General features: G+C 42.4%; 1 protein-coding gene across 4 annotated transcripts in view; it reads left to right on the top strand.

The window, feature by feature from the left end:
• Positions 1-25462, top strand: part of ALS2CL (ALS2 C-terminal like) — a 2758770-nt gene that overhangs the window by 2050219 nt on the left and 683089 nt on the right. For all 4 annotated transcript variants that reach the window (XM_044065874.1, XM_044065873.1, XM_044065871.1 and 1 more), the window contains one exon: positions 4726-4883. In XM_044065874.1, the coding sequence (XP_043921809.1) occupies positions 4726-4883 (158 nt within the window). The remainder of the gene's footprint in view (positions 1-4725; positions 4884-25462) is intronic.

The following is a 25462-nucleotide window of genomic DNA, read 5'->3' as shown; positions in this document are numbered from 1 at the left end:
CACACCACTGCACTGCTCTCCGACAGCTCAACTGGCCAGAACTTCCCAACTTATTATTACTAAAACAACTTTCACTTGTCCATAAAATCATATTCAACCGTACTGACTGCCCAGCTCTATCAAACCTAGTCCAGCCAAACACAAACTGTAGACTTCTCAGGTCATCCATCAAACTAATGCTAAAAGTAACCCAGTCTCGCAACTATCATGGAAACTCCCTCTACTCCCATAAAATAGCCAAAGATTGAAACACCCTTCCTCACAGATAACTAAAAACCCCAACCTGTCCACATTTAAAACTACCATGAAAGACTATTTAAATGATAATTGGCTATGCCCCTGTGTTGCTCCCAACTAATATTCTTCCTATTTTTTCCCACTCATCTTACACATGATAGCCTAAATAGTGCTCATCCCACATAGGGCTATCTCACTATATCTGTCTTTTCTTTTATAATCTTTGTTACTTCAGATGACCTAACTTGTAAAACTACATGACCAATTTTGGTATTTTGGTCTTTCTGAAGTGGCTCACCTTGTAAAGCTACATTACTTATGTACCTCTTATATATATTGTAAAAAAAAAGTATTTCTGTATGCCTGCAACTTGCATATTTATATTGTATTTTTGCTGTTATATGTTGCTAAAATATTTTTAAGTTCATTTACATATTGTTAGCAATGTACTACTCTAAGTTTACTGCTTGTACCTTAATAATGTTCTTTTTGTTGTAGAGCTTTTCTCCCTGGGTCTCCGCTGAAAATGTTTTTTTTCAACCCAGTCAGACACTTCCCGGTTAACAAATGTAAATAAGTAAAATATGTTACCTTCTTAGAAAAATTGCTTTAACTTTTTTTCTCTTTGTGTACTTTGTCCTGTGTATATTCATGTATGGTATTTTTCTCTGTTGGTTTCTGCTGAAAAGGGGTTTTTGACCCAGTTGGACTATCGTTGTAAACAAAGTAAATAAAACTTGCATATTAATACCCTGCTGATGGACACCTATACTTTATTGCCAGAGCTAACCACTGTCCAATCCAAAATGGGATACTGCACTCATTTTAGACAGTAATAGAAAGCTTTTTGTTCCTGAGATTGAAGCATGAAAAGGATTGAGTGGATGTATTTTTTAATCAATGTAGTCCGTCTAAGAGCAAGAATGTAGCCAAGCATATATCATATAAGCTATTGTGTACACTTTTTAAGCAATTATTTATTTTGTGAAATGAGATATACTACAATTTAAATACAAAAAATATGGACATTACACTGCACTTGCTTAACAGCAGAAGACAATAATACTGTTAAGCCTACAGTTTTAAGTACATTGAGCATTCTCTCTCTACGCCATGTCTTCCATTGGGTTCCTATTATTTAAGCAAACGCTGTTTTGTCGAGCGTGATTACATGAAATGGCTAAATGCTGAAAGCACGGAACAGCGATTTCTTTTCCTAGGGAAAAAAATCACTGGCCTGGTTTTGGGAGTTTGTCATTTCCTCCACTGTAGTGTGATCTCGAAGTTGATTTATTTAAGTAGGGGGGTATAGGGGCAAAGCCCCCCACTTTATGTTGTATTTGGATTTTTTCCCCATGTGTTAGACATTTTTAATTTTCACTTTGTTTGGGTCGATTATATAGCGTTCACAATTTAGTCCATTTGCTTATGTAATAGACCCCTTCCATTACCCATACCATTTCCCCACTTTTTGCATTTCCTGATGAATGCCTTTGTGGATAATTTTTATACCACCCATACCAATAGTACATTCATTGTGCCCTCTTTCATAGATCAAGGGAGTAGTTAGGCAGTGCACTTTGTTGCTTGTGCCCTCTAATTCTCCTTCTTTATTGTTCAGAATGAACCCTTCAGTCCTCCCTGACATGATCTTGTACACCAGTATCAACGATGTTGCTCCCTTTCTCTTCTGGTTCTAAGTGGAAAGAGTTCTAGCTCCTTTAACCGTTGATCATATTTATTCCCAGGATCTTTCTGCTAGCTTTCCTCTGGATTCCTTCTATTAGCTTGATGTCCTTTTATACTTACATGGCCTCCAGTATGGCATGTAATGCAGAAGGTGTGGTCTGACCAAGGACCTATAAAGTGGATTCATTACCCCTTTGCTTCTTAAATCTGACCCACAAGAGTAATCACGGGCATTCTGTTTGCTGATGGGACTCTCATCTTACTCTGCTCCCAGTGGTCCCTTTCAGGTGTGGACAACACTCTCAGTCCTTTTTTGTGCTCTTTTTTGTCTGTTTTATTCTCTCCAGCTGATACTTCACACCAGGGTTTTGTGGTGAAAATGAAGTGCTTTACATTTGTTTGCATCAAACCTCAACTTTCACTTCAGCCTTTCTATGTTCTTTTCTGTACTATTTCCCCCATCCTGTACAGCTGCAGTTATTTTCGGGTCTTCTGCAGAGAGGTTGTTCCTGTTCTTTCTTCCCTCAGGTATGTCATAGACAAGCTCTCTGAATAGTAGTATGCTCAAAACACAGCTCTGTGGTACTTCAATAGTTATTTTCTTAATTATCAGCATTGTCCCCTCTCATCATGCCCTTCTGTGTCCTGTCATTCAGCCTGACAGCTATCTAGTTCCTCAGTCTCAGTCCTAACTCTAATCTCTCCAGTTTTCTTATTAGTTTCATGTGCAGGACCAGGTAAGAGGCCCTGTTGAAGTTTGGTAAAATATCTCTGCTGGTACTGCCCTTTCAAATTCTCCTTTAACCCAGTCATAAAAGTAGATCAGATTTGACTACTATCGTCTTCTGGCCATAAGTTCATCTTTGTTGCTGTCCTGGAGATGGTTGTTCCAGACTTCCCCTCAAGATTCTGTCTCTGATTTTCCATGACACTGTTGTTAAGTTCTCAACCCTTCATCAGCATATAACATTATACATTTTACCACATTTAAATAGAGGAGACAGTTAAAATCACATGACCAAACCAACCAATAAAGCATTGTAAAAGAAATGAAGAGAACATATTTTAGAAATAGATAGTAACTTTAAGCATCCTGTTACACACAAGAAATTTCAGTTTTATTGTAATGCTAATTGTAACACTATGAAATTAGTTTACCTTGCTACTTGTATGCAGTGTCAGGCATTTTATGTAGGAAAGACTATACGTAGGCTTAAAGATCGTATAATTGAACATAGATCTGAGATAAGTAGAAAAATACAAACTAATGCTTTATATAAGCATATACATGAGTTTAATACACACAGTTTTAAATTTAGATGTATAGATGTAATACAAGTGGGTATGAGGGGGGTGATGTTAATAACCTTTTAGAATTAAGAGAGTTAGAATGGATAATAAGGTTACAGGCTGACACATTACCTGGATTAAATAATACCACTAGTATTAAACCTGTACTAGTTAAGAGACAAATGAGTAATTTATAGTATATTAACTAGGTTAGTGTTATAATAAAATACTTTTAAGTAAATTATTATGGTATTTTTTAAGAAAACACCTTATATATATATATTTTTTTTTTGTGAGAAGTATTTTTTGTGAGAAGTATATGTATTTCCCTTTTAATGTTCTCTTTATTTCTTTTACAATGCTTTATTGGTTGGTTTGGTCATGTGATTTTAACTGTCTCCTCTATTTAAATGTGGTAAAATGTATAATGTTATATGCTGATGACGGGTTGAGAGCCCGAAAGCTTCATTAAAGCCTAGTGTTTCTGTGACTACTGTGTTTTTGGTGAGATTTTGTTCTATCTACGTGTTCAGTTCAACTGTTGTTAAGTTAACAGGTCTAGATTTCATCAGAGTTTTTTTCTGCTTCTCCCCCTTATACAAGAGCACCACACTTGCTGTCCTACTGTCCTTTGACATTTCTGCTAAAGTTCTCCATCATATTGTTCAGATTTCTCATGACTTTGGAGGCATGCCAATGCTTTATTCCTCAAAAGGCCAGCCATTACCCACTGAGCCTCCATTCTGTCTATCCTAGTGTCTTCTTTCACATTTGTCCTGCCTCCCTATCAGCATGCCACAATTCCATTGCTTTCCTTTGAAAATTTCAATAAAGTATATATTAAGCGCCTTCTATGATGTCCCTCCCATCTTTGCTGAGCATTGATAGTTCTACCCCTTCCTCATTTTTTTTTCCTTTATATCTAAAAAAAAAAATCTGCTTCCCTTTTAAATCCCCTTTTGCCTACTTCCTTTCAGCTTAAGCTTTTCTGTCACTACCAGTTTAGTTGCTATGGTTTCAGATTGCTTGGTTGGCTGGTTTTTTTCTTTTCTTTTCCCCTTAAGCATAATTATTTAATTTTCTTCCATTATTGAAGAGGTGTGCTGTCCAAAAACATGCACTGTCCAAAGTTTTGGGTGGGGTGCTGCATGATGGAAGATGGTATACAAGTTAGTTTACAGTAGCTCCAGAAGTTCTGATCACATTCTTTTCTGATATTTGAAGTAGGTACCGCAAAACATTGCTCATGCTCATCTTTTTTGGTTTTGTGGAGCATTTCTTCCCAGGACACCACTGATAAGAGGTGTGTGGCTCTGTTGGGCTGTCCTTGTTAACAAGTGTAAATAAATTATAATTGAGTATAGCTAACATTATGTAATCTGCAGTTGCTTTTTTGATCATATTTGTCTTCAATATGAGGAGCCTGTTTTATTTTTATTTCGTCTCCAAATGTCAAAAATGCACTACTTTAGAAATGTGCTTAGTAATGCTTTATGAACTCTGTTACAGGCTTTTGAATCTACACAGAACCCACTGGGGAAACTACTGAAGACATTAACTCTGGCATTTCAAGCCACTTACTCAGGGGTCGGAGCCAATAAACACCTGCTGACCATGGCCAAAGAGGAGGTGCTGTTCCATGCAGAGAAAATAACAGAGTTTATCAAGTAAGAGTTTGTTTGGAACCTCATTTGGGATATTTACAGTGTTGTTCAAGTAAGTTTTACAAAAGGGTGAAATTTTACAACCTAGATGTTTCTCTGAGCAAAGCATGCTGAGAATCATAGCTGATGTGTATCAGAGATTTGAGAGACCAAGGATATGAGATGTTTACACTCAGATTGCCGTAGAAAAGGTGATGCAAAACATGACATTCTGTACCGAGACTTGGAGACATTGCTTGTGTTGTTATTATTTTGGTTTAGATAATGACAAGAAGCATGCACGTGTAAAGTGTTCCACCTCACTGCACTAAGCCTTAAGTGATAATGGAAAGTGCACTGTGTAGCTCTCCCTTTTTTTACTTTTTCCTTTCCTCTTCTTTTCTGTAATATATCTTGGTTAGTGTCCCTTTGCACACAATATTATGTAAGCAGCACGTTTCACTACAACAGTTGTGGACTTAACTTGTTCTAGTAAATTAAGCAAGAATTGTAAAATTAAGCTTCACACAATAATTCTATACATTGGTCTTCCCATGATTCACCAAACATTGCATTATTTTATTTATTTGTATTTTATTTTACATTTGTTGACCAGGCAGGTCTGACTGGATGTATGTCCATTTTCAGCAGAGGCCCGGGGAGAAAAGCTCCAATGAACACACATAATAGTTATTTTACATGACAGATTTAAAAATCAAGTTACAACTTAAAACAATTCTTTTCATTACTTTACATTGCTGATTTAAGATTATTTGTACATGTAATGATTTAGGGAATAATACAGGAACATGAAAGAAATGACATGAGGTTAATATATGAGGATTTTAGGGAATAGTACATGAAGACATTAGGAATGATGAGGTTAATATATGAAAACACACATTCTTTAAAGGTTAACAGAGAAGCACCTACTTGGTTAGTCAGGGTTAGCACAAGGGCATAACCAAAGTGTTTTGAGATATATTTTCAGTTTGTTTTTAAAAAGTGATATTGAGGAAAGCAAGGTCAGGTCACTAGGGAGTGAGTTCCAGGTTTTACCAGCAATGTTAGAGAACAAGGAGTCACCAGCCATTATTGATTAGTGTTTGTAATGTTTTAAGTGAATAAGATAAATAGAATAGTGTGGTTTCCTTCTTATAGTTTACTTAAAACACACACAGTTACTGTTACTGTAAAGATTTAAAATTAGTAATTTTAATTAATATGTAAAGTTTTTTTTTTAATACAGGAGTATTTTTATTGTAAAGTAAAGTAATAGTTCATTATTGTGCATTAGCCTTGCAGTAAATTCCCCTTGTAATTTATTTAAGAGAAAAGGATCTTTAAAATAGTGTGCAAGAAAAAATATATATAATTTTTTGCTCAAGATCCTTAAATTTCTGTAAAATAGTTGATATGCTCATTGGACATTTGCTTAAGATGTTGGCTTTCCTTGAGCTGAGACTGCCAATGTTCAAGTAAAGCAGTTGATATGAGTGTCTTGAATTAATTAAATCCAGAGAAGCTAGGATAGAGGCAGAAGTATGTAATTATGAGCCTGCTCACTTTGGGAAGAAAAAAAAAACAGTCACACACTCTACTCACTCCTGTTCTCTTGTTTTGCACCCTTCCTCTTTTTTTCATTACTAATGTTTAGTAATAACATCCCATTAAAAAGGGGTGGGGAAGTAAATGTATTGCTAGTATCTGCATAATGTCCTTATGGTTATCTGGTCAGTGTTCAGCGTCCCTGGCAGCAAACTGGCAGTGCAGGCCATGCTGTTATAAATGTCCAGAGATCTGATGCCCTGTTTATTTGTTCCCCAGCTGATGGGTCTTGAATCTGACCTTGGATCCGACTCAGACACATTTACTAGACTCTTGGATCCAATTCTCAAGCCCCTCCCTTTACCCATAATACCCCAGATCTTGTTTGCCGCCATATCGCTACAGACACGGATCCTTCTCACAGAGCTTTGGGGAATATTTTTCAATTTCAATTAGTTCAATTTCCTTGTTTTTTTCTATATTCTTACATATTCTCATCACCTCTTCCTCCCTTGTCTTAGTTTCATGATTTTATATCATGTTAGGATTGTAAATCCCAGTTTTTCTGTTATTTTTCTACCTAGGGTAGCTCTCAGTGCCATTGCTGGTACTTCTCTTCCTCCTTTCTTTCTTTCTTTCTTCCTACCCTTCAGTGTGCCATTATTGGTAGCTTATTAAAAAAAAAAAAGTTTGGTTCTCTCTTTACAATTTGTTCCTGTAATTATGGCTGATAAACCCACTAGATTTAAGAAATGCACTTCCTGTGGGTACAAGATTCCTAATTCTGATGTCCACAGGGAGTGTGTCCATTGTCTGGGTGCTTCAAACTTAAATACCTACAGTTCCATTTGTGCAGGAATTAGGACCATTAGTGACCATCATAACAAACTGGTCCTAAAGGGCTTGCTACCATCGTCTTCTGTTCCAGGGACTCAACCCCCCGCAAAAATACCTAAAGCCTCTTAGCAGGCTAAGGAATCATGAAAGTGGTCTCCAACCTGCTCTCGTAAGTCAAGTCTTTCTTTGGAGCCTCCTACTAAAGTTAAAAAAGTTAAAAAAAAATTGCATCTGAAGCAAAAACAGTTGGATCTGACAAGTACCAATTCTATGTCTCCAAGGACCCGGTCCCCAGGGCTCTTTCTGGAGCCTCTCTCTCCTCGGCTTTGTTCTCCCTTCCTAGAAGAGACCCCAAGGAGTGAGGAGTCTTAGCTCCAATTTGCCACTTCCTCCATCAGGTCATCCAGTAGCCTTTCCGAAGCCGAAGTGGATAGGATAATGAGGAAGTTACTCAGAGCTTAGATTCAGATGGGGGTTGTACTGACTCTGTCTCCCATTGGATCCATGAGCCATCCTTCTGTTTCCCATACTGTGATGTCTCCTTCTCTGATCCAACTGGCGATTACAAAGCCTTCAGATCCAAGAAAGCCAAGAGTGTTGGCATTGGATAAAAAGATATCTATGTCTTCAACTCCGACTGTTACCCTGACTTGTTCGGCACAGATTCCCTTGGACCAGGACAAGTCTTGGAGCTGAAGCGTCAGTGCCTGGTCTGGGGGACTGGGTTTGACTCTGAGGTTGTTGCAGCCATCCCTGCTCCTTGGGGTTTCAGCATTGGGCAGCTCGTGTCCGACTCCCACTTCAAGGCAGGGGTCTGGGTGGGGTCATGGCATGGTGGCATCAGGAGCTTTGGTGCTGGTGCAGTCAGCTATGGCTCCTCCCAGTCATTTTGCTTTCCTACAGCCCCGAAGCTATTGGGTCTGAGCTCTGATCCCCTTAGACCTATCACACGGGACAGCCAGCCCTGTCAAGCTTACAGACACTCCCCCTCGAGAACTTTTGCCTCTCTTTAGACACCTTTACAGGCCCTCCCACTGAGGAGACTCCCTGTAAGAGAAAATGCAAGAGGAGACGCACAGACTTCCCTCGGGAGTCTCTCACCAAAGACACTGACTTCGATGAAGGGAAGGGGTCCCCAAGGTTTTCACTGGATTAAATATCCTTCAAAGGCATCTTGAAAATTCTCAGGCATTAAGGTGGATGGTCCTCCAGTTCCCTTTCCCAGTTGGAGTCAGTGTTCTTGGAATCTTTTGAGTCTGACCCATCTACATTGTGGATGACTCCCCAGCAGATAAGCTTATAGATCTAGTCTCTCACTGGGTGTGGAAGGAACCTGATACTGTAAAACCCATTCCCTGTCATCCTGATAAATTCCTTGCCCACCCCCCACCCCCCAAGGATAGGGCACAGTGAAGCAAAGGGAGTCCCTGTTGATGCCATGGTTGTGGTGGCAGAACAGAGCTCCTCTATCACCCTAACAGAGAGTCCAGGGCATTGGACAGATTCGGGAGGTACATCTGTGCCTCAGTGACCTTTGCTTTACGGTCTCTGAACTACTTGGCACATTTCATTAGACTGGCTGTCTTTGACTAAAGAGCTTTCCAAATCCCTCTCCAAGTCTATGTTCATGGAAGACTTTAAGAAGTCTTCTTCACAGCTGGCTGCTCTTCTTTCCATCTCTAATGCATCCATGAGGTTAATTTTTTATACTGTTGAGGGTACCCCATGGGCAGTGGTTCAGATATAGCCATTAGGAGATGTGCCTGGATGCACTTGTGTGACTTTGCAGAGACTTTCAAGTCTTCATTTATCAATGCTCTTTTGATGGATCATCTTTATTTGGCCCCACTGTTAAGGAAATGCTTTCCCAGATTGAATAGGATGGAGAGACCTTGTCTGCCATAGGGATACCTTTTTCTACCCCTCAGCGATCCTTTTCCAGGCATCATCGAGGAAGTAGGAAAATGTGGCTCTGTAAGTCTCATATGAGGATATCTCCCCCTGAGGTAGAGGGGAGAGTTCTAATGAAATATGCCATCTTTACGGCAAAGAAAGCCTACAGAACCAGGGTTTGCAAGACTCCTTTTTGGATAAACCCTTTCAGCACTCCTGAAAGGTTGCCTGACTGCCAATTTCTGGTGGCAGTCACGGGGTGCTTGTCTCGGCACCCAGATGTCTGGGCATGAGTCACAAAAGATACTGAAGTGCAGAAAATCATTTCCAATATGTTTCATACCATTTTCACAAATTATCCCGAACAAAAGGGAAAGACTCCCCCATGTTCCCCCCAGTCAAAGGGAGGCAGCAACTCTAGAAAATTCAAAAGCTGCTAGACCAAACAGTTATCCATGAGGTCCCACCAGATAAGAGAGGATTCAGAACCTACTCAAGATTCTTTTTAGTGCTAAAGAAAACAGGGGATCTATTCTGGACCTCAGCAAACTGAATCAATTTGTAAAGAAGTCAGAGTTCCAAATGGTCATGGTTCAGTCCATTCTGCCATTTCTACTAAAGGAAAACTGGATATGCTCTATTGCTCTTCAGGATGCATACTATTATATCAGCATTAATGGACACTTCTTAAGATGTCTACACTTTTGTCTGGAGGCCAGCCACTACCAGTAATCCTGCCCTTTGGTCTCACTACAACCCCCAGGGTGTTTACTAAATGTATGGTACTGGTAGCAGCTCACTTGAGACTGCTGGGATTCTGAGTGTTTCCATACCTAGACGACTGGCTCCTCCCTGCTTCAACCAGGCATCTCTTAGAGACATCCAGGGACTATTTGCTCCAGTGATGTCAATACCTAGGCATCTCAGTCAGCATCTGCAAGTCTCATCGTCATCCCATTCAGAGACTTGAGTTCATAGGCGTTCAGTTGGACACAGACAATGAGATAGCCTCCCTTCCACCGCATCGAGTGCAAACCATCATGTGTCAGGTGGAGCAAGTTATCTCACATCTCAAACCCTTCTCCCCCAGCCACACTCTTCAAACCTTCGGGTCAGTGGTAACAGCCTTAACCTTAGTTCCTATTGCCCATTTTATATTCACATTCTTCAATGGAGTTCAGCTGTTCAGTAGTTAATTCTTCACCACCTCTCGTATTTACAATCAAACTCACACAAGCATGCAAAGAAAACCTATATTGCTAGATTCAGTCAGATGAAATTTCCCATGGCAGCCCTCTTGTTCTGTTGCCCCAAGTAGCCACTGTAACCACGGGTGTCTGCCAACTGGGGTGGGGGGCGGGGCATTTCTTGGGATGTACGTTCCAAGGTATGTTGTCCCCAGAAGAGACCAATTCATATCAGTGTCCTAGAGATGAGAGCAGTACTCCTGTAAAAAACTCCAGCTATACTCTGTCGCATATCGTCTACTCAGAGGCGATCTCTGCTTAACATACAAGGCCATGTCAAACCCAGAGCTGTTGGACATGCTACACTTAAAGAAATCCCAATCCCTCAGAGCTACACGCTCCAGGGATCTAAACCTTGTCATCACAATAAACAAAACATGCTGGAGGGATAGGTTCCTGACCCAGTGACTCCCCAGACTCTGGAATAGATTGCCCATACATGTCAAGCAGAGTGCCTCTTTGGATCTCTTCAAGAGGAACCTTGACGATTGGATGGGAGAAAGGAAATTCACCCCAGGGATCACGTCAGTCGCCCTGCTAGACAGGGGTCCAGGAAAGTAAATAATGTGGGAAGAAATAGCCAGGGAATTGTTATGGCTAGGCTTGTATAGGCCCTAGGGCTGATAGCCTAGTACCAACCTATGAACCTATGAACTCCTAGCGTTGCAAGCCTTCCAGGACACCCTTCCTGTTGGAATGATTGTGATTCAAACCAACATGTCTGTTGTTTGGACATAACAAACAGAGGGAGACCTGATCTTCTCCCCATTGTCCAGAGGCAATGAGAGTCTGGCAGGGAGTGATCTCCTCCAATCGCTTTCTTATGGCAACGTACATCCTGACGAAATCCAGTGTGTTAGTGGACAAACTCAGCAAGTCCATTCTCAGTCAGTTAGTGGGGTCAGCCTTGCTGGAATCTTTTTGCATCTCCCCACAACAACAACAAATCCACTGGGCTCTTTGCCATGATCCCCACTCTGGGAGAGTCACATAGAGATGCTCTAGTCCATGTTTGGCTTTCCAGTCTCCTTTATGTCTATTCCATTGCCTCTAATTCCCAAATTCTTACAGAAGGCACATCAGTTGAAGAGCACAGTTATCCTCGTTGCCCCTTTCAGGTCTTGTCAAGTATGGTTCCCTTTCCTTTTGTCTCACCGTCTATATCAACCCTGGATACTGCACCCCAGAAAGTACAGTTGTGTACACTTACCATAAATGTAGATGTTCGAGTGTATTCACTGTTGCAGTCATTACATTTGAGTAAACGGCTGGCAGGTTGCCCTCAGTTGGTCTGATTAACAAAGTCTTGGGTCCTGCATCGGTTGCTGTCCCTTCTTCCATGACGTCAGGTCGTCAGGGGTATAAAACATGCAGCCGACACCATTACATCAGTTTTTCTTGCCCCAGATGTCAGGTGCCTCCCAAATGGGGAGCAAAATATATATATATATATATATATATATATATATATATATGTGTGTGTGTGTGTGTGTGTGTGTGTGAATAATTTAAAACACAAAAAATGTACCTCCAAACAAAAGCAAATACACCAAAAAGGCTTTTAAGTGTAGTAAAAGAAAGTAGAGGCATAGTAAGAGAAAAAAACGGGGCTGGAGGGAGGGTAACCAGGACTGCAACAGTGAATACACTCGAACATCTACATTTATGGTAAGTGTACACAACTGTACTATGTTATTCGTGTTTCACTGTTGCAGTCATTACATTTGGGTAGATTCCCAAAGCTATGGTTGGGAGGATGGATTTATACAGCATTAGGACCGGCTATAACGCCCTGCAAAACAGCAGTGGCAAAGCTAGCTCTGGATTTAGAGAAAATTGGTAAATGATAGTGTTTGGTGAAAGTATGAACTGAACTCCAGGTAGCAGCTTCTAGAATATCCCTGGTAGGAACACCTCTGAGAAAGGCTGTAGAAGTAGATGCAGCCCTGGTGGAATGTGATCTGATCCCCTGAGGGATAGGTTTTCCATGGTGCTTATAGCAGAAATGAATACAATGGCTTATCCATTTGGAAATGGTTTGCTTTGAAATAGCCTTTCCCTCTGCACCTGCAGCAAATGCTACCAGCAGTTGTTCAGATTTTCTTCGAGATTTAGTCCTGTCCAAGTAAAATTGAAGTTGTCTGTGAATATCCAATGAATGCAGAATCCGCTCCTCCTTGTTCTGGGGATTGGGAAAGAAAGTTGGCAAATGAATGGTCTGATTAAGAGCCACGCTGGATACCACCTTGGGCATGAAGGATTGGTTGGTCCTGAGCGACACCCTGTCCGCATGAAAAATGATGAAAGGCTCCACTGCCATAAGGGCCTGTAATTCAAAAATCCTTCTAGCCGAAGTGATTGCTAAAAGGAAGGCTGTTTTCCAGGAGGGAAATTTTAAGTCTGCAGTAGCAGCTGGTTTGAAAGGAGGGAGAGTGAGTTTCTCCAATACAAAGTTAAGGTCCCAGGCAGGGGTTGGAGCTCTCCTGGGTGGTCTCAAGTTTTTGGGCCCTCTGAGATGCTGCTTTAGCAGAGGATGAGAGAAGAGGGGAGGTTCTGTGTTGTAATGAGCTGAAATGGATGAAGCATGGATTTTTATGAAAGAAAAAGACAGGCCCTTGTGAAGTATCTCAGTTAAGTATTGCAAAATCTGAGGTAAGTTGGGCACTGCTGTGCTTATCCCTTGAGAATGATTCCAGGCCCAGAATCTTTTCCATTTGTCAGCATAAGATTTTCTAGTACTAGGTCTTCTCGCCCCCAAAATGACATCCATCACAAGTTTGCTGAGGGGATGCTAAGGGGGAATTTTAGTGATTAGCCAAGCTGCAAGATTCAGTTTGGAGCTGAGGGTGCAGAATTTGGTTGTTCTGCTGAGACAGTAAGGAAGGTGTCTGAGGCAGGTGCCATGGAGAGATTTGAGACAGACTGCGTAGGAGTGGGTACCAGTGTTGGCGAGGCCAGTCTGGAGCAATCAAAATCATTTTTGGTTTGTCCTGTTTGACTTTTATACGTTCATAGGTTCATACTAGGCTATCTGCCCTAGGGCATTTATAAGCCTAGCCAGAGTGTGTTTGGCTTTCGCCACCCATTTTAAATGAATTTTGCTATGCCCTTTTTCGAGGTTAGTATACTGTGCCTCTGTCTAACAGTGACACAGAAGTGATACCCGGGGTAACCCTATGATGTCCTTCAAGGATGCATCTGCAGTCATAACAAATGGGTTGTCCTGTCGTCAGGCAGCCCTTCGGTCGGCCGGATTCAAAAGTCTGGGTCCGGCTTCGGCTGATGTCGCACTTCACCCGACGTCATCTCTGCTGGTCTTGGGGTATAAAGGCATCAGCCAACGCCATTTTCCTCAGTCTTTCTTGCCGCGTGGCGCCCGAAGCAGAAGCTGTTCGCAAGTGCCGGTCGGTCAGATCCAGAGATTACTACTACCGAATACTACTTTGAAGACTTCTAAAAAGCTAAGTACCCCGTTAGGGACTCTTTCTTGCCTCAGCCGATGTCAGAAAAAGTAAATAACTGTTTAACTTGTGGGAAACAAATACCTCATAAAGATTTCCACTCTTACTGCCTACCTTGTTTAGGCCCAGACCACGACGTAGCAGCCTGTTTAGCCTGTGCTTCCTTCAACCGACGAACGCTTAGGCGTCGGTCGGAGTTTGCTGAACAGTTTTTCGGCTCAGATTTTGCGTACATTATGCCGTCAGATCCTCCGACTACCCAAATTGTTAAACGCAAAGAAAAAGACCGACACTCGCGGTCCGCGGTTTCGGCCGAAACCACGGTTAAGCAAGCATGAGTGTCTCGGTTTCGCCGAAACCGAAAACGGGTCAATCTTCAGCGAATCCATGACTACTACCGAGGCTCCTGCTACCTTAGTTGAATCGGCCTCTGAAGTTTTGCCTACTACTGTGGTTCCTAGTGAATTATCAGACACCATCCCTTTGGATGTCTCTACCCCAGCACGTGGTGCTGCTAGGCCTCCTGCAGCCATGTCTATAAAGGCCTTTGCCAGGGCTAAAGCAGCTAAAACTGTTAAATCAGTGCCTGTTAAGCCCCCTCACACAGGCCCACTTCTAGTTCACAAATGCTTACTCTGGCAGAGGATTTAATCTCCTTAATTAGGGGATCCCAATCTCACCCAGACAGGGCCTCTCAGCCTCCAGAAAAGAGACCTAGAGCAGAGCCCCGAGCCAGTGTCCTCTGATGATTCTTCGGATGACTCAGACATTACAGATCAGCCAGAGGCTCCTTTTTCTACTTATGAAGATTCCGATGCTGAAGAATCCATTCCATCTGCCTCTCCACCAGAGGAATTTTCCTTTGGGGAAACCTTACATGCCATGAGAGAACAATTCCAATGGTAGGGACAAGATTTCTCAGATTCAAGAAAAAGGCTTAGGACCTTTCTGCACTTACCACAACATAGGCCCTTAGCTATACCTCCAGTTCTGCCTGTTGTGGATGATGCATTTAATGATGTTTGCACTGCTCCAGATACTTTACCTCCAGCCCCTGCCAAACCAGATAGATTTTACAGGGTGCCAGACACTCATCACCACCTATACAAGGCCCCACTTGCAGATCCTGAGACTATATCCCAGGGGCCTAAGGCAGTAGCTTCGACCTCAGCAAAAAACCCTCTCCCTTCTGAAAGGGAATCCAGATCCTTAGAGAGATGGGGGAAAAAAGTTTACACCTCTGCTACTCTCTCAGCTAGAGCTTTAAACTGTCAGTTTCATATGATCCAATACCAAGAGTTTATGCTTGATCAGTTAACTAAGAAGCTGTCCTCTGATGACTCCTTAGATAAGAAATATGTTTTAGAAATGGTGAATAACATTCAGCAGGTTAGTAACCATTCTTTAAAATGTGGCTATGATGCACTGGAGGCTTCATTTAGATCAGCCATGACTGGCACAGTGATAAGAAGGCATGCATGGTTGAAAGAACAGGTCTTGCCGGATCATGTTAAAGCAAAGCTGTTAGATGCTCCTATGGATAAGGCCAGTCTATTTGGTACCCCTGCTCAGCAAGTAATGAAGAAAATGGAAGAGAAGGCAAAATCTGTACAAACAGTTAAGGATTTATTACAGGTTCAGCCCCCAAGGTTTAGCAGGAACTGGCCTGCCAAAAATTGGTCCTTTCCAGACTCCTCAAAATCTCAAAGAGGCAGGAATAGACGCTCTAGGGGCAGAAATCAATCCAGAGGAGGTGCCTACAGAGGACGCCAGTGGCAAGGCAATAACCAGCGAGGCACAGACACAACCACTGCCACTGCAACAGGACAATCACAGTGACTTGGCTCTGACACCGCCTACCAGGGAGCAAATAGCAGCCCCTTTAGGCGGAAAGTTAGCCTTATTTTCGAAAAATTGGCACTATATCACAAAAGACAAGTGGATTTTGCAAACCATAGACCAAGGCTACAGGTTCCACTTCCACACCTTACCAGTAAAAAGAGGAATGCCAAACCTACCTCCAAATCAAAAAACAGAAGCTCTAAAGCAGATAGCTCAATTAAAAAAGATGAGAGCTGTGGAAAGAGTACCAATAACAGAACAGGGCAAAGGATTCTACTCCTGACTCTTCCTAGTACCAAGAAAAGAGAAAAGTTGGAGACCTATTCTCGACCTGTCCGTCTTAAACACATACATCATTGTCCCAAAATTCAAAATGCTGACCCTACAGCAACTTCTTCCCATGCTGGGCAAGGAGTGTTGGCTGGTAACTCTAGATCTCAAGGAGGCATACCTGCACGTCCCCATACGACCAAATTGCAGAAGATACCTCAGATTTCTTGCAGGATCAGAGCATTATCAATTCTCAGCATTGCCCTTTGGCTTATCTACTGCCCAGAGTATTCACAAAATGCCTGGCATCAGTAATCGCTCATTGCAGGCTACAGGGAATCCAAATTTATCCATACCTGGACGACTGCCTGTTACAAGCGGACAACAAAAGCAAGCTGACAACAGATTTACAAAGAGTCATTTGCTTACTACAAGCCCTGGGATACACAGTCAATTTAAAAAGTCAAGACTGATACCATCCCAGACAAGAACATTCTTGGGTGCGGAATTGGACACAGTAAAACAAATGGCATTCCTAACTGCAGAAAAACAAGAACAACTCCTCTTTACTTCTTGGCATTAACAAAGCAGAACAAACTAACAGCAAGAAAAGTACTGCAGGCCTTGGGCTTCATGGCATCATGCATAATCCTGGTCCCCATGCCAGACTGCATATGAGAAAGCTACAGTGGTACCTAAAGAATTTATGGTCTCAACACAGGCACAGCTTAGAAACCGAAATCCCACTAATCCCATGCCTGAAACAAGAGTTCCTATGGTGGGCTCAAGCATGCCAGTCAAACCCAGGCTTGCCCTTCCACAACTTTCAAGCAAACCAAACCATCACAACGGACGCCTCAGACCTAGGCTGGGGCGCACATGTTGGACAAATGCATACAAGGATTGTGGACTCCAGACCAGCTGCACCTGCACATAAACCAAAAAGAAATGCTGGCAGTAAAACTAGCAATCCAGAAATTCAGACCATTCCTCAAAGAAGGCCATTTAATGATAAGGACAGACAACACCACAGTCATGTGGTACATCAACAAACAGGGAGGCACTCATTCATACCCCCTATGCAGAATGACTCTGGACCTTTGGAATATGGCTCTGAGCTACAACATCCAGTTACAGGCAATATTTGTGCCGAGAAAAGAAAACACCCTAGCAGACATGTTAAGCAGAACCACCTCGGATGCTCACGAATGGATGCTACACCCGGACACCTTCAAGGCCATCACAAAGAAATGGGGAATGCCACAAATAGACCTATTCACATCCCCACTCAATCACCAGCTCAAAAAATTCTGCACAAGGACATACCACCCACTTGCATGGAAGGTGGACTCTCTATCCTTCAGTTGGAAAGGCCTGACAGCATATGCATTCCCACCTCTTCCTTTGATGCACAAGGTACTACTGAAAATCAAAGAGGAACGTCCAAGGATAATTCTGATAGCTCCGAATTGGCCAAGACAACACTGGTATCCATTGCTGAGGAGCATGTCTCAGGGGAGAATGTGGTCAATACCCCTGATGCCTTTGATGTTAACGCAGAACAATTACAACACCATGCACCCAAACCTAAAAACCTTGTAACTGACTGCCTGGAACATCACATAACAGCAACTAACCCAGACTTATCCCAAAGGGTTAAAGACATTATCCTTGAAGCCCGCAGACCTTCAACAAGAAGGAACTATGCAGGAAAATGGAAAAGGTTTGTCATTTGGAGTACTGAAAGAGGAAAAGATGTGTCGAACATAGATATTGCTAACATCCTGGAGTACTTGGCAGAGCTTCTACATACAGGCCTGTCCTATTCCTCCATCAAGATACATGCATCAGCTATTTCCGCAGAATACAGCCTCGATCAACCTGTCTTTTCGCATCCTCTACTCAGGCAGTTCCTCAGAGGGATCAAGAATGTAAAACCTCCTAGGAAACCACCATTACCAGCATGGGACTTGAACTTTGTGCTAGAAAAATTGACACTTCCTCCATTTGAACCAGCAGCAACAGCAGATCTTCAACACCTATCATGGAAAACTGCTTTCCTACTGGCAATTACTTCAGCAAGGAGGGTTTCGGAACTACAGGCCTTAATGGCAGTACAGCCCTTCCTAATCTTCCATCAAGATAGAGTGTCCATGAGAACTAATCCTACATTTATGCCTAAGGTGGTATCCAGAGTGTCTTTAAACCAGGCAATCCACCTACCTACCTTCTTTCCCAATCCACAGAACAGGGCGGAAAGACTGCTGCATACCTTGGATGTACATAGACAGTTACGCTACTACCTGGACAGAACCAAAAGTAACAGAAAAACTGACCAGCTTTTAGTAGCCTATGCAACAGGAAGGGAAGGAAAAGCAATTTCCAAACAGACAATCTCCAAATGGATAGGAAATTGCATAAGATTCTGTTACTCCTACCATGGAAAACCAATTCCACAGAACATAAGACCTCATTCTACAAGGGCTACAGCCACTACCACAGCTTTCTTACGAGGAGTGGCAACCAAGGACATTATTGAGGCGGCTACTTGGACCTCCGTGCATACATTTGCCAAGCATTACAATTTACCTCTATACTCTAGATCCCGAGCAGGGTTTGCCACTGCTGTATTGCAAGGGATCCTAACTACACCATAATTCTTCTTCCTCCTCCCCTAGTTTGGCTATGGTATTCTACCCATTTGTTATGACTGCAGATGCATCCTTGAAGGACATAGTACAGTTTTGTACGTACCATAAATGTAGATGTCCGAACAGGATAGCATCTGCAGGCAGGATTACCCACCCTCCTTCCCCTCTGTGGTACTCCTAGGGTATGTACCCTCCTAATAGCTAGCTGGGGGGGAGTCTCTTATGGTGTATTTGTTTGTATATATGTACATACATGCTTATTTTTTGTGTTTGCCTTCTACTATTTTGGAAACATTGGCATTTATCCAAAATTTAGCTTTCCAAGAGGGCAACTGGCATCTGGGGCAAGAAACACTGAGGAAAATGGCGTCGGCTGATGCCTTTATACCCGAAGACCAGCAGAGATGACGTCGGGTGAAGTGCGACATCAGCCGAAGCCGGACCCAGACTTTGGAATCCGGCCGACCGAAGGGCTGCCTGACGACAGGACAACCCATTTGTTATGACTGCAGATGCTATCCTGTTCGGACATCTACATTTATGGTAGGTACAAAACTGTACTATCTCCCATCCACTCATCAAGATTCCTCTTGAAGAGAGTCAATGAGGGACTCTGCCTAACCTGGACTGGGATTTTTATTCCAGAGTGAAGGGAGCCTCTGGGTTATGAATCTGTCCCTCCAGCATGTCCTATTTATTTCAGTGCTGAGGTTCAAGTTTCTCGAGCACGTAGCTCAATGGGATTTGGATTTTCTGAGGTGCAGCATGTCCATTAATTCCGGGTTGGACATGGCTTTATATGTCAGGCACAGATCGCCTCTGAGCAGGCGGTATGCCACTGAGTAGAGCTGGAGTTTCTTTAACCGGGCAGCATATGGCATCTGTTTGAGCACTTTGATCCTCTTGGTGAGGAACTTTTGGGGTCTTTCCAGTTGCTGCAGGTGTCTGGTAAGGTACATCCCAAAAGGGGCATTGTACTCAATTATGGGCCTGATGAGGGATGAGTAAAGAGGCACGATGACCTCCCCTGATCTAGATGTGAATCCCTTCATGATTAGGTGGGCTATATAAAATGTTTTTCTAACCACTTTGGCCACGTGGTTGTCAAATGAGAGATTGCTATCAACTTGGGTCCCCAGGCCCCTAATTACTTCTTCCGTACTTAATGGATTACCACTTATGTGGTAATTTGTGAGCACTTTATTTTTGCCAAAGGGGATGACTATACACTTTTTGGCGTTTAGCTTGAGGCCATGGCTCTGGCACCAATTGTCTGTTTCTATGAGGTCCTTTTGTAGGATGCTTGTGTAGGCTGGAGAGTCTATTATGGCGCCCAGTTTGCAGTCATCTGCAAACTTGGTCAGCCACAGTCCTTCCGTGTTAGCCTGTACCTCCGAGAAATATATACCGAACAAGAGAGGTCCCAGGACTGAGCCTTGTGGGACGCCACTTGTAACTGGTTTGGAGTCTGACATGGCTCCAGCAATTCTAACCATGTGGGCTCTGTCCTTGAGCCAGTTTGCAACCCATCTAGTGACATAGGGGTTTATATTTAAGCTGGTGAGTTTATCTATAATGCCCGAGTGGGGTATTGTATCGAAGGTGTTTGCAAGGTCCAGATAGGCTGTGTGGACCACCTTCCCCTCGTCAATGGCCTTGGTGACTGTTTCAAAGAAATCGACCAGGTTTAAGAGGCAGGATCTGCCCTTAACAAAGCCGAACTGGGTAGGATCCAGTGTCTGTAGGTCCCCAATATCTTTATTTATGAGGTCCATGATGATCCTTTCCATAGCTTTGCAGACCAAGCTAGTCAAGCTTATGGGGCGATAGTTTCCAGGATCCGTTGAGGCACCACCTTTGTGGAGAGGGACCACTGTTGCTGTACGCCACTCTTTGGGTACATATCCTGTAGTAAGGCTGAGACTGAACAGCAGTTTTATGTTTGGGTTTAGTTCTTCTTGGAGTTCATGTAGGACGCAGCCTGGGACACCGTCTGGTCCCATTGATGCTGTGTTTTTTGCTTTGGAGAGGGCGGCTCTTACCTGAACATCTGCAATGTCAGGGGGGCAGCACTCTGCTGGGATAGATATTTGCCCTTTTGGTGGGGAAGGGGGGGGAGAAATTTGTGCTGAACCTGTCAGCTAGGATGTTGGCAATGTCTGTGGGTTCAGTGTATTTTTTGTCATTTTGGATTAATTCTGAGCATATCTGGGAATTCCCACCCAGGTTCCTAACATAACTAAAGAAAGCCTTGTGATTATCCTTAGTGTCCTGTGCAATTTTTCTCTCGAAGCTGGCCTTAGACGATTTGATGAGTGCCCGTAGTTTTTTGCTAATACTGATCAGAGATGCCTTCCCTTTTTGGGATTTTGCTCTATCAAGTAGTAGCTTCCTCCTTCTATTGTATAGTTTGTTTATGGTTGGGGTCCACCAGACAGGACGACTAACTTTGGAGGATTGGGTCTTTGTTTTATTTGGGATTGCATGATCCATGCATTCCTGATGGTGTTCATAGAATGCGTTTATAAAGGATTCTGCGGTCTGGGCCGTATTTTCCACAGGCCCGGGGGCTTTGAAGGATTCCACCTCGGTTTTGAGGAGTGTGAAATTTGCTTTAGAGAAGTTTTTCACTGTGGTTTTCTGGGCAGGGGCTGGGGTTGGGATGTGAATATCTAGTGAGATTAGTTTATGGTCTGATCTTACCAGTGAGGGATACACTTCTGGTCTGGAGCATAGAGTCCCCATGTTGGTGATGATCAGGTCCAGTATGTTTTCCCCTCTTGTGGGTGTGGCAACAAGTTGTTCCATAGCATTTGAGTTTATAAATTCTAGGAACCTTTGGGCTAGGGTGTTGGAGCTAGAGTAATGCTCCCAGTCTATGTTAGGGTAGTTGAAGTCGCCCAATATAATGGTGTTTGGAGAGAACTTTATATTTTCCATTGTTCTCAGGAAGGCCGAGTGGGGTTCCTGGGTTTGGGAGGGTGGTCTGTAGCAGGCTATAAACTGGAAGGCAGTTTTACCCACTGTTAGTTGCACATGGATAGTCTCTGATGCTTCGTGCTGTGCCACCAACCTGGAGGTGTGGGTATCTTTGACAGATATTGATACTCCCCCTCCTTTTGTGGTTCGGTCCAAGTTTTGGGGCCAAAAAACATGGTATGAAGTATAACCTGGTAGTGATGGGGTGCTCTCGGGAGCCTTGAACCAGGTTTCTGTTACTGCACAGATATCGATGTTCTCCATGCTAAGGAGAGTTTCGAGTGCGTGCATTTTGAGGTTTAGACTTCTGGCGTTGAGTAGCATTACTCTTAGTTTCTTATCCCTTGTGATACCTATGGAGGTGGGTTTGTCTTTTGAGCCTTGCCTAAAAAAGGCACTATGGGGGTGGCAAGAGCCTTTGCCAATATCCGAAGACAGGTGCAAGCCGTCCTAGCGAAGCATCATGGCTTGTCAAGCATGTCAACCCAGGCAGACAGGCATTGGATCCCCTTTGAATGACACCAATACTTAAGCCAATTGTTGAAATTGATCACCTTGTCTTCATATTGTGGCATCATTCTTGGTCAGGGTAAGATGCTACTCAAGGTCAGGGTCATACCGGCCTGGGCTACATGCTCAGAGAGCTCCTCTGTCTCTTTTCATGTAGTCCAGGGAGGTACGTCTCAGGTAATTCACACCAGCATGGTCAATGACTGAGTCATATTTGTACTTGCCTTGGAGTGACCTGAGTGCTTGTGTTATGTGGCGGATCCTAGCACCCGACGGGCAGCTCACCGTGACCTTCTTCTTGTTCAGCCTGGTGAGTGGGACGTCAGTGTGCCTGACGATAGAGTCACCTATTACAAGTGTATCAAGTGTGTTGTTTAGCCTTAAGGGCTGTGACTGTTCGGCACACTGGCTTTGTGAGCTATGTGTTGCACGTGTTTTGTTTTGGGGTAGCAGTTGCTTGGGTGTCTGCTTTGGAGGTCTCTGCTGCTTAGGCAGATTTTTATTTAGAGCCTCCGAGTATGTTTTTGTGTGTTTATGTGTTTGGTTTGCTGTCGTAGTAGGTCTATGTGAGACTGGAATTGTAGTGAGTGTGGTTTCCTTCTCCTCCTGACTGGTTACGCCAGTACTGAGTTGAGAGAGCTTAGCCTCCAGTTTGGCTTTATGGTTGCATCTCTCACATGTGTTGGAATTTGTTGGGAGGAGGAGAGGGTTGTCTGTGTACATGAGGCAGTTGTAACATTGCCTCAAGATTCCCAGATTCACCAGCTGGACTGGAGAGGAGATTAACAACTGACCTTTGGACATGTTAGAATAGTATTGGGAATTCCTTTATAATTGAAAAAAAGGGCCAATGGGGAAAAAAGTACTCAAGGGGAGTTTGTGAGGGTGTAGTGCTTTTAATTTTTTAGTGCTGACTTATATAATTGCTTTAGTGAGCAAGTGCCAGGCCTTAGAGTGGGAATAGGGTTTTTATTATGAGAACTAGATCAGTTCTAAGGGAAAAAGCAGAACTTTCCCAGCTGAAAGACAGAGCATCCACTTTCCAGGCTTTTTTGTGAAGAGTTCTTGTTCAAAATTTGTCCATCTGGTAGTTCTGGGGTGAGGCAAAAAGATCTATGTCTGGGCTCCCCCATTTGTGTATCAACATGTTGAAAATCTGTGATTCCAGTTTCCATTCGTGTGGGTCCATGAGATTTCTGCTTAGTTAGTCTGCCAAAATATTCAGCTGTCCTGGCAGGAATTGAGCTTGTAGTTGTACTTGAAAAATCAAGGCCATGTTCCAGAATGCCATGGCTAGTTTGCAGAGGGGGTAGGAATGTGTACCCCCCCCTGCTTGTTTATGTACCACATAACTGTGGTGTTGGCCGTCTTTACAATTAGTTGTCCTGTTTGAAGGTAGTCCTTGAAGGCTGTCAGTGCATTCTGTACAGCTAGCATTTCTTTTTGATTGATATGAAGGTGCATTTGATTTGGGCTCCATTTGCCCTGAATGCACTTCCCTGCCTGATGAGCCCCCCATGCAAGGGGTGGTGTGAATGGCAGTCCCTTGTTTTGGTGGCAGGCATCTGCCCACCATAGGAACTCTAGTTGCAGGCAAGGAATGATATAGGAATCATTGTTTCCAGGTTGTGACAATGTAGACTCTATAAACTCTTTAACTCATTCACTCCGGAGCAGCTCAGAAAAAGCTGCCTGCTTAATTCCACTATAGGAACAACAGTGCAGCCTGAGCTCATTTTTCAGAAAATCCATTTGTAATACTATACAGAAAACAAATGTTCATAACTCTTTAAGTATAAGAGCTACACTAAAAATGTAAACGTGAAAGTTGTTCAGCAGACGCTGACCTTTCCAACAGTGTAAATGTTGATAGTGCATATCAAAGTCATTATTAAATATTTGGCAAGGAATGCTGATATTGTGCATATTTTTTACCTTTTTGGAAAAGCAAAGCACAATATCTTGGTTTATGTGCCATGCAGACCCATACAATTTGAATTTAATTTGTTAGTTTGAATGTCAGCTTTAAAATGATACCTTAACCATTACTGTGTGACGCTCCTTTCATGAGATATTCACAGAAATATGATTAATATATTATTTCTCATAATTGATAAATAAACAAATCATAATATCTCATCACCTGTAACAGACTGAGCCTACATATCAGTGTAGAAGTTGTGCATCTGAATGTCAGCTTCAAAATTATGCATCATTTGTGTGATTACTATGCTCCCTCACAAAGATATGGGCATAATAATGAGAAGTATTGTAAATGTATAATTTTCATATTCGTACAAGACTAAAGCTGTGATATCTGTATGTGTGTACAGTGCACATACACAGTTCTTTTACCATGTTGTAAGGAGTAACACTGTCTTCAAAATGAGGTATTACTTCACACAGTGAGATGTTCCCTTGCAAAATTATTTACCAAAATCTGAAAAAAAATCAGAATTTCCATAACCGTTAAGTCCCAAACAAACTTTGATATCTGCACATGTGTCAAACATACAGGCACAATTATTTTACCATGTTGGAACCAGCAATACTTTCTTCAAAATGAGATATTACTTGGCACATTCAGATGCTCCCTTTCAAAGTTATTTACTAAAATATGAAACAAATCATAATTTCCATAACCTAAGTTTGAAACAAACTTTGATATCTGCCTATGAGTGCAACATACAGGCACCATTCTTTTACCATGTTAGAACTATAAATAATCTTTTCAAAATGAGGTATTACTTAGCACATTCAGATGCTCTCTTGCAAAGTTATTTATCAAAATATGAAAAAAAAAATCATAATTTCCATAACCTAAGTTCGAAACAAACTTTGATATCTGCATAAGAATACAACATACAGGCACCATTCTTTTCCCATGTTAGAACTATCAATACTGTTTTCAAAATGAGGTATCACTTAACACATTCAGATGCTCCCTTGCAAAGTTATTTACCAGCAGTCTGCCTTACTTTTCTCTTTACATGTGACAATTCAGTAATGTAATGTAATATCTCCTTGCAGTATTTCACAAAAATATGAAGCATATAACCACAATGAGGACTTTACTGCATATCAAACAAATTGTAAAAATGACAGAAACTGGTGGGGGGATGGCTTGAAATGACTATGTAGACAAAAACCCAAGTCTGGCTTGTGCATTCATCAATGTGATAACGACTTCTACTTATGTGAATAACAGTGACAGCTGCTGAGAGTTTTACCTAAAAAGTGATAATGACTCAGTGCTATAATGAAACTGCAGTTATTGTTAATGTGATAATGAGCTGCATTTATTCACTTGAAAGTTATGCATGCTCAGACACAGGTGATAATTGCTGCACATAACCTGTTGAGTA

This window comes from Protopterus annectens, chromosome 3.part0, assembly GCF_019279795.1.
Source record: "Protopterus annectens isolate FY-2018-M chromosome 3.part0, PAN1.0, whole genome shotgun sequence".
NCBI lineage: Eukaryota > Metazoa > Chordata > Ceratodontiformes > Protopteridae > Protopterus > Protopterus annectens.
The sequence above is the reverse complement of the archived record's forward strand: the minus strand, read 5'-3'. Positions and strand labels throughout refer to the sequence as shown.